General features: G+C 52.2%; 1 protein-coding gene across 2 annotated transcripts; it reads left to right on the plus strand.

Annotated features, from left to right (window-relative positions):
* The first annotated feature begins 2,513 nt into the window (after nucleotides 1-2,513).
* On the plus strand, nucleotides 2,514-7,073 carry LOC146755687 (uncharacterized). 2 transcript variants are annotated; one of them, XM_085525329.1, is made up of 9 exons: nucleotides 2,514-2,649; nucleotides 3,853-4,033; nucleotides 4,215-4,334; nucleotides 4,861-4,984; nucleotides 5,311-5,397; nucleotides 5,481-5,585; nucleotides 5,897-6,036; nucleotides 6,214-6,281; nucleotides 6,760-7,073. In XM_085525329.1, the coding sequence occupies exons 2-9, from the start codon at nucleotides 3,980-3,982 to the stop codon at nucleotides 6,851-6,853; spliced, it is 792 nt and encodes a 263-aa protein (XP_085381455.1). In that variant the 5' UTR covers nucleotides 2,514-2,649; nucleotides 3,853-3,979; the 3' UTR covers nucleotides 6,854-7,073. The 2 variants fall into 2 exon arrangements, with proteins under 2 accessions (XP_085381455.1, XP_085381454.1); XM_085525328.1 differs by lacking the exon at nucleotides 2,514-2,649 and adding an exon at nucleotides 3,454-3,543.
* Nucleotides 7,074-10,089: the final 3,016 nt, after the last annotated feature.

A 10,089-nucleotide genomic window follows, 5' to 3' on the forward strand; every position in this document is an offset into this window, starting at 1 on the left:
CATCGCATCGCATCATATCATCGCATCACATTGCATCACATCCCCGGCCTTTGGTGCCGTGCACAAGATGGATGCCGGGCCCCGTTGGCGCTGGGCCGCTCTCACTCACCTCCTCGGCCTGTTTGCGCAGCACCTTCTCCCACTCGTACTGTGTGAGCAGCTGCTCATTGTCCTCCTGCAGCAGCTCCAGCTCCACCTCGTGCTCCTGGTTATCGGTCAGCACCGAGTCCAGGTTCTCCAGCACCGTCACCACCAGCGGCATCAGCTCCTTCACCACCTCCTCATTGTAGCAGTGGATGAGCCGCTCGAACTCGCGGTAGATGCTGTTGGCCAGGCCCGACACCCGCTCCGACATCACCGACCCCGAGCAATAGTCGTTGCCCGGGTACCCCCACACGCCGCCATCATCCAGCTGGATCTCCAGCATCGTGCCAGCCCCACAGCGATGCGCTGTGCCCCGCGTCGATCCGCTCCGTTCCGTTCCGATCCGCTCCGTTCCAATCCGCCGCTGCCGAGACCCACCGTGCTCCGCCCGCCAACGGGACCCAATGAGCCGCGCGGCGCCGCCCCGACACCGAGACGCGGCGCTGAGCGGACGGAGCTGCAGCCGGGCGGGGTGGGGCGGAGCTGCGGCATCCCCGTGTGCGCCGCGCGGGCCGCGCTGCCGCCGTGTGCATGTATGGAGCCGCCAAGGGGCGGGGGGGGGAGTCACAGAACGATGCGGGGCCGGAACGAGCCGAGCTGGAGAGCGGCAGGGGAACACCGGGAACACACAACATAACACAACACAACAACACAACACAACAGCACAATACAGACCGACCCCCAGCCCCGCACGCACCACCCGATCCCGGCGGCGGGGAGCCGAGTCCCGTGAGCTCCGGCAGCGCGGGCCGATATAGGAGCGATATTTCTGGATGGGAGGAGTCAGGAGCTATAAGCTCATTTTGCAGCTCAATTAGTGATACCCCAAACGCCTCCAGACCTGAACGTCTCTGCCCAGAGCCTGTGAAAACCAGGGCACTCCTGTGCGCCTGCATGTAACAGTAGTTTCAATGTAGGTAATGATCCTTCAAGGTGAAGTGCCTGCGGGTTCTGCAGCAAAAGGGTTTGATGGCCCCATTGAGGCGGGGATGGATCCAGAGAGAAAAACAGGGAAAACTGGCTGCCTGCCGTCCCCTTGGTCACCCCCATAGGACCCCACTGAGCTCCAGGCCCTTCTCAGCTCCATTGCTCCTCTCTGGACACACTCCAGGGTCTCAGAGTCCCTAATGCTCCGAAAAAACAATAAAGGAAGTTGTCCAAGGAGAGGTGAAAAGAACCTCATCGCTTATTCACTGCAGGGAAACATCTTCAGTTTGGGGGGTAAACGGAAGAGAAACAGCTGCATAAAATGACAGCTTACAGACAGGAGGAGGCTGTCAGGTGTCACGGTGTTATTAAAGGCCACAAGAGCACGAAGGGAAGGAGTGCAAGAGTGGGATTAGGGCAGGGGAGCTCCTGAGGGCTGCCAGCAGATCTGCAGCCTGCGTTCGATCTGTGTGAAACCCACATGGCACAGTTTGACTTCAGCACATTGGCACATCCTGAGCACAATGGAGTTATTGGTGCGAGGGCAGTGCCTGGGGGATCCCAGCTATTCCGTGCTGTGTAACAGCAGCAGAAAACACCTGCAGAGAGACCTCAGAGTGCTCTGTGAGATCTCAGCTGCAGCTTATCTTGAGCTGTGGAGTCTGAGCACAGGGACAGCAGAAATCCATCTCCTGTCCTGCACTGAGCTGGGCCCAGCAGGGCAGGCAAACCAGGGCCTGATCTTTGGGAAGGCTCCTGACGCGGATGTGAGTTAGAGCTCAAAGATGAGTGTGATTCCACAATCATTATTGTCATCCTACAGACTCCATGTTACACAAAGCGGAAGGCACTTAAACCTGCCCTAAAAGCATCATTGCAGTGGGAATATCACATCTCACCCGTGATTCACGGCCTTAAGCCCTGCAAACACTCCATTCTATGTGATGTCATTATACCTAGCTATATTGCTAGCATGCTGTAGATTCGGTGCACGACGACTTTAAAAAGACACATTTAAGGCTTGTCTCACAGAAAGGAAGAAGTGACCATGAAATATTATTATTTCATCTGAGATGTACTTAGTTATGGAATGGAGCACTGATGAATCACGAGGCAGCTCTGCTCCGAGCATCGTGCAGAGGAGCTCATGGGCTTCTCTGGGACTGCAAACCTCCCTCTGAGGAATCTTAACTGCAAGAAACCTGGCCTGAAGGTTTGGTCCCCATTCCCAGTGTTGTGACAAGAGTCACCTCAGTTCTCTGTTACTTTACTTCAGATAACCCCACTGGGTGACCCTTGTGTTGGTCTCTTACAATTGGATCTAGGAGGTGCTGGCTGCCTGTGTTTATGATGAAAGAGCAGCAGTGATGTGGGTCTGTGTGAGGTCACAGTCATTGCTGGGTTGGGAGGGTTTGGCCCCCAGCTGTCGCGCAGAGCTGGTGCTCTGGTGAGCGTGCTGCACACAGACACTGAGCTGTGAGCGTTCCTTGTTGGAGATCATCCTTTGGGAGCCCACTGCAGGCACCGCTGCGGCGTGTGTGTGAGCTGGGCACAGCCCGGACTGACCAGGCCAATAAGGTGAGCTGGGTTTGGTGCTGGGCGGCTGCTGGAAGGAGTCTGAGCAGAACGGCTGGGCTGGGGAGGAGCTCCCAGCTCAATGGAGGCCCTTCCGAGTGGCTGTTTGCAGGGGAAATTGATTCCTTGTGAGATTCTGTCACACGTTTTGGTGAGGATGATGAACTGCCATTACTGCCCTGTGTGATGCTGCAGTGCAATGGAAAGCACAGCAGTGATAATGGGGTATCAAAGTCCTGGGCTGCAGCAGGTGAGGATAAGCCCGAGTGCAGCAGCTGTGGGCACAGAAAGGAAGGAAAAAACTGCTGACCATTGGAAGGGCTCAGGCAGGCAGTGATCTCCAGTCAGACACCCTCACCTGCACTGCCAACCTTTCAGTGATGTCTGGGAGGGGTTTGCATGTGCCTGAGCTGCCCTGGGTTGGCCCTGCCATCCCACCAGGTGCTCAATCTCTTCTTCAAGCCGTGACTGAGCATCGCTGCTACAGCCCTGCAGAACTGCTGCTGGTCCCCAGCCTTTGTTTTAGACATTAGAAGGGAAGGAGAGCACAGACTTCATGGAGTGCAACTTGTGCTTTATTGACCCCCGGATCCAGCACATTTTTAACAGAACCCCCTGAAGTCCTGGTGAGATCCAGGTGCTGAGCTGGGCCGTGGGCTGTGCAGTGACATCACAAGCACAGTGAGCTCACAAGCGCTGCCTGGGGCCGCGGCTGCCACCAGTGAGTGCCAGAGCCGTGAGTGCTGCGCAGAGTGTGGACACGCTGTGTCAGCCCTCGTCCCGGCTGGCAGTGACGGTGGTGGTGGCTGCTGGTGCTACCTGCTCTCACTGACGGTGTTGCCCAGCCATTGCACTGGTGTGTTAGCTGGAAGGGAGGAGAACTGCAGCTGTGCCCGGGTAAGCCAGAACTGGAGGTTTCTCAAACGTGTGAGTGGTAGCACTGCATCCACTGCAGCTGCAGCAAGGGTAGATGATGGAGTCCTTCTCATGGCAGGAACACAAAATGTGTGCTGCAAGGTATATAACTGCTGGTGGGATGGAGAACAGCACTTGCTGGGGAAGTCATGGCACTTAGACAACATTGGTTCCAGAGCTGGCACAGTTCTTGCAACCAGCTGCTTCCAAGGCATTGCCCTCCTCGAGAGCCCAAACTGCATCAAAAGAAAGCTGGGAAAATGCTTATTCCTCATGATTCTTCCCTTGTAGGCACTTCCTGTAGGGTTCCGGTCCGAGAGGACTCTTTGGGGATCCAAGCAGTTCGAGCACAACCGTCTCTTTGCAAGAGCAGGGAATTCCTCTGAAGATAACCCAGACGGGCTCTAAGAATTTCACCATGTCTCAGCAAAGAGGCGACTGCTACTTCTACTTCTACTCCACCTGCACTAAGGTACGGTTGACTTTCTTCTGCCTGGGTTTTCTTCCATTTCCTCATGTTGAAGAGAAAGGGGTGGAGCAGGGGAGACCTGCTGGTGATGTTACCCTCATAGCGCTGCTAACAGCCTGGGCTAATGGCATGGACACGTTTCAGGCTGTGCTCTTATTTTCCTGTGGTTTCCTTGTGCTTGCAGGGAGACAGCTGCCCCTTCCGCCACTGTGAAGCGGCTCTGGGGAGCGAACGAGTCTGCAGACTGTGGATGGAGGGCGGCTGCTCGAGGAGTAACTGCAAGTTCCGTCACATGAGGATTGATGTGAGTGTTTGCCTAAAGATGTGCTTTCCAGCTCAGTCTACAACACCACTTTTCATGGCTGTGGTTGGGCTGAATGCACTTCTGCAGGCTGGATATTTTTGCTGTGAAAATCTTACTGGTTTCTGTTTCTAGAGGGGACTGGGAGGAGGTAAAGAAGGCAGAGAATTCAGTGCCTTAGGTATATCACAGCGGGAGATGTTTGCATTAGGAGCCAAAAGCATTTTCTCCCCAGATGCAAAAAGCTCGCATTGCTCAGCCTCCTAAAGCTGCTGGAGCTGGGTGGTAGGAGAGAGTGGCACTGCCCTCCTGCCAGCAGGGCTCGGTTGTGCCCTGTCGGGCCTTCTCCGTCCTGGATTTCTCCAGAGCAGTTCGTTCTGGCTGCTTGGAGTAGTGAAAGGAGGGGCAGGAAATGAGGGTACAGAGCTAAGGCTCCACACAATGGTTTCTGATGGCTGTTGGAGCGCGGCATCTCCCTGCAGACCTGATGTGCCTGTTTCCATGGCCCTTCCTTTCCTTCTCTCTGCAGAAGCAGCGCAGTTTGATTCCCTGCTTCTGGGAGAACCAGCCCGGAGGCTGCCAGAAACCACACTGCGCCTTTCGCCACCTGAAGGAACGCGGTGGGAACAGACCGACTGCGCTGCTGAGCCACAGTGAGTGTCCGATGGCGTGAAGCATGAAAGGCTCAATTCTGAATGTCAGTTCTGAGCGGGTGCAGGATGCATGTCACCATTCATTGGGGAGGCAGGGGAGAGTCGTGATAGTGAAATATCCGTCTGTGCCTTGGCTGTCAGAGCAGCGCTGGGCTTTTTCTGGAGTGAGGAAGATGCACTGCAGGTCTGTGCTGACTGCACAGCATTTGGGCAGCGGAAGGCAAATGTAACAAACAGTGCTTGAAAATGTGAAGCTTGTGGTTGACTGTGCTCAAACCTGCCCCAAAGAGACGCTCATCAATCATTCCTTGTTTCTTTTCTGCCAGAAGTTGACACCAGTGGCCTTCCTCCAAAGAGCGGCCTTGCAAAAAGTCTGGGGAACCAGACAGAGGTTGACAAGGCACCAGAGAGAGGTACAGATACTCAACAGGCTCCTGGGTTTGATGCACTGTTTTTCTACTGAGATCTGACTGTTCTTTCCCGGGACTCTTTGCAGTTGACATCCCAGTTTCCTCCCATGGCCCAGCTGGACTAAAATGCAAACGGTCGGAGGAGGAGAAGGGAAAAGCAGGGGAATCACCCTGCAAGAAAAGAGTTAAAGGTGAGCACGAGGAGCTCGTTATGGTGCCTCAGAAAAGCAGTGCTGTCATTTTGCATTGCTCTCTGTCAGACTTTTCCTTGCCCTGGATTATTACTGAGTGCAGCTATTGGGTTTCTTTGTTCCTTTGTATGCGTTGTTGGTACACAGAGATGACCGTGTGCAAAACATGGCTGAGAATCCCGGACAGGGCAATGCAATTCCACTGGCCAAATGTATTTAACTTTGTGGAAGGGTGGTGGGACTGATAAGAGAACTTGATCTCTCTTGAGGCGCAGCAAGACAGTACCAGCTCTCTCTTCCTTTTACTTTAGGTGGGCGCAGGGTCTCTGTGAGGCCCATTGATTGGAAAAACACCTTCCCCCCAACGCGGAGACAGAAACGAAAAGCAGCAGAAATTCATCCATCTGCTGCTGAGGACGCGGATGAGCCCCCAGCTAAAAAACTACCAATGGTAAGAGCAGTGGCAAAAGCAGTAGTGGATATGAAAGGTTTACATTGCCCTTGAAGAAAAGGAAGAAGTTCCAAGTGTTCTACAGCTCTTCTGTTTCCCTTGAAGGCAGCAGATGTCTCACAAGGTACTTGTGGAAACTCTGACCTGTGCTTCATACTCTGTCTTGTTTCTTCCTAGGAGACTCTTGCTTCAGTCCCGCCCGAATACACCGTGCTCAGCACCGAAGTCATAAAGCTTCCAAGCAGGTGATGACCACAACTTGTTCTTCCTTAATGCCCTTTTCCCATCAGACAGAAGTTCTTTCACACTGGGGGAAAAAGGGGTGTTTGAGATGTGTCATGGCATAATGCAACAAAGGAAGAGGTCATCTGAGATCATTGAAACTGCTTTGTCAAAACCTCTGCTGAGTTCATGGGGAAAAGTACCTCAGCCAGCAAGCAGGATTTTGCAGAGGAAGATTTCTTGACATGTTTACAGACAAAGCATTGAGGGTGGCAATGTGTTTCTGCTACAAAGCCCAGCCCCTGATTGCCAGACTCAAACTGCTCTACTTGAACAGATGAAAAAGGCACCTGCTGGTTTCCTTAACTCCAAAGGCAGCTGCAGGTTAATCGAATCACCATCCCTATGTGGGTGTGAGGGGCGGGAGGGTCAACTACAGACCTCAGAGCTGAAAGCACATCTCAGAAATGTCACGTAGATTGTTCTTTTCCTTCCCACAAGTCTGGAGCTGCTCCCAGGAAGCCACGCAGACCCCATGGCACAGCCAGAGGAATCCAACACTACATCATGTTCCTCACAAGGGGCAGAAAATTAGCAGCTGAGCTGCACAGGGGCGGGGGAAGCAGCCATCACTGAAGACAACAACCTTGAGGAGCTTCTGATGGAGCTCACAGAAGAACTGGAAGGAGAAACTGATATGACGTTGAGGATGTGGATGAGCTCCTTCTGGACCTGTCCGACATGACGGCTTAACACCATCGCCTGATTGGACAGTTTAAAACAACAACAATTAAAACCAGCCCTGTTCCTTTCCAGCCCTGCTCCTTTTTGTTGTTACTCTGTGGGTATTTCTGAGACTCTGCACAGAGTCTTAAAGCTGAGTCAAAGCAGTGACAATCAGCACTGACTGCATCCTGTTCTGATTTCCTTGTGGCTCTGAGTTCAGGTCCTGCACCCGCCGCCAGCTCTGGGTGCTGCTTCAGCATCGAGGGCACAAAGCTCCTCTGTGGGCACAGAACGGCGTCCATCCAGGGCTGAAACTTCCTCCTTCCTTCACCCTCAGCAAAACTCTGCCTTGGGCCCAATGGGAGCTCTGCTGTTCTGATTCCTTGGGCAACCCTTTGAGAAGGCAGTAACAGTGGGCTCAATAACTGAGGCTGAAGCACAGCACTCAGGGCAGGGGCTCATGGGGGAACACAACGACGGGGGATTCAGGAGCTGGGGGCAAAGCCGCTGTGCAGGGAGCGGCCCCAGCAGCCGCCGTGGCTTCGTGGTACCCCGGTGGTCGGGGCCTGGGCGGCCTCTGGCGGCGGCATTGCTGGCACAGCCCTTACGTTCCTTTCCATTCCCTCCCGTTCCCCATCCCATCCCATCCCACCCCATCCCATCCCCATCCCATCTCTATCCCATCCCATCCCATCCCATCCCCATCCCCATCCCATCCCACCCCATCCATCCCATCCCACCCCATCCATCCCATCCCATCCCATCCCATCCCATCCCATCCCATCCCATCCCATCCCATCCCATCCCATCCCGTCCCTTTTCGTTCCTCCCCGCCCACCCAGCGGGGAGGATGCGGGATCATCTATGAAGGTACGGGGCCGGGCAGGGCTGCGGGGTGTCCGTGCTGCAGGTGCCATTGCCATTGCTTTGCCCCATGTTTGGCTTTAGCGTCCTTCTACTCCATCGGATCGGATCGGACCGCGCTCCGCCCACAGTGCAGCGCACTGAACTCACCACACCAGGTCTCCGAGCCTCAGACTCACGGCCGCCATTTTACCGACACCGCACAATGCACCACGGGACAGCACAGCACCACGAGGGGCGGGGGCGGCGGAGACGGTGATTGGATAGTAGCGGTCACGTGGGCGGGAGGGCTGTCCTTGCTGCATAATCAAGTTTCTGCCAGCCTGTTAGACTTCCCCACGTAGATACCACTTGGGAGGTTTCACAGAAGGAATGGATATCTCGCATTCAAATTTGGCTTCTTCAGGCTCAGTCACATCCTCATCACACAGCTCCTTTACTAGATTAATGGATTGCTCTTTAAGAAGGATGGAACAAGAGAAAGCAGATATTTAGAAAGAATGTTAAAAACTCTTACATTATCACCCTACTTACTCACGTCAGCATTACTGCACATGAACACTACACCTATCACCTCAAAATGCCTTAAAAAATCATTAAAAAATAATAGAAAGAAAGGAATGTTGTTAAGAAGTCAGACAATAAGACTGACAACCTGAAGAGAGCCCAGATCTTCTGATTCCCAGTTCAACATCCAAATCAAACCATGACCTTCCCATCCCGATATCAAACTCCTCGCATTACAAAATGGAAAAGAGGTTCAATGAAACACGAACACTGATAAATACTTTGGTTAAATACAGCAACTTAGCTCTGAACAACAAGTTTTCTCCTAGTAAAGGTCTCTGTAGCTCAAATGTAATGACTCAACTTAGGAGAAATTCCTTTTCCAGGATGATCTTGCCCTTATCATTCTAACAGTGGCAAAGCTGGGGACTGAACTCTTGAGTAGTGTGCTAACTCAAATGTCTCCATTTTCTTTATCACACTTAACATCATATATATACCCTAACATTGTATATATTAAAAAAAACCCAAAACCTGTGCTCTTCTGAAACAGACAGAGAAAATGAAGAAAAAGTCAAGCTATGTTTTTTATCCCTCAACATTCAAACACAAATCTGAAGACTAAAGGTAGAAAATCAACCTCCTAAGAAAATAATCTGTTTTACTTAGCAAAAGAAAATCCCAAAAGACAAGCTGGAGATTTTGTGGGCACAAAGGTAGGTAGGTAGGAGTTTTTATTTCCGTCAAAGGTCCTGGTGGTGTTTAACTTTTTTGACATTAAAGCAAAGGATGTTAGCTGGTTTATAACATAATTTAAGCGAAATCATCATCAGAAGCATAGTTACCTTTAACTGTAAGATGGGCACGAGATTCTGCCCTTTATGCTACAAATTCGATTTCTGCTGCATCATTGACTTGGACACGTGTGTAAGTCAGCAAGTAGCTCTTTCCTGAAGCAGAGAACCACAGAGTCACTAAGGCTGGAAAAGACCACTAAGGTCATCTAGTCCAACCTCCAACTCATCCCTACCAAACTGTGCTCTTGAGAGCAAACCCACAACTATACTTGGCTTCCTTGAGCAAAGAGTTCTGAGGCACATGGCCAGGCTGAGCATCATCCATCTGGTTTCACAGCATCACTGCCTGTTCTCTCATGTCAATGAAACCACCCATTCCCCCACATCCACATCCCCACCAAAGTGTAATCTAAACATGGCTTCTACAAGGACTGACCGAATGCGGCCACCGTCACCATTAAAGTACCTGAGACAGAAGGATCACACTCACTGTCAGACAAAACCTCTTTGGAGAGGTGAACTGACTGCCCTGGTCACCCCCACTTTGGAAAGAACTGCACTCATTTCCTACCTGCTCCTGGCAGTGTGGGATGGTGGGATAGCATCACACTTCCCACACTAAGCTTCCCACCATGTCACTTGTTCCACCATAACCTCAGTCCCAAAACAAAAGGGGAACTCCCTTCTGAGCTTTCTTCACTTCATTTCAGATGTCCTTTCTGCTTGATCTCCAACCCACAACCCACTCAGGAGAAAGATCTCCCTCTTACACCCTACCATCTTGCCGCATTCTGATGTTGTCATCAGCCTTCAGCTTGTCGTCATCTTTGTACCACTGGCTCTGAACCTCATCGTGTGAAATCTCACAGACAAAAGATTCACTCCCATATTCATTCACTTCCACATCTTCCAGTGGTTTGACAATCTTGATATCTCC

This window comes from Coturnix japonica, chromosome 31 (genome assembly GCF_054131305.1).
Source record: "Coturnix japonica strain WE chromosome 31, WE-NBRP24, whole genome shotgun sequence".
Lineage (NCBI taxonomy): Eukaryota > Metazoa > Chordata > Aves > Galliformes > Phasianidae > Coturnix > Coturnix japonica.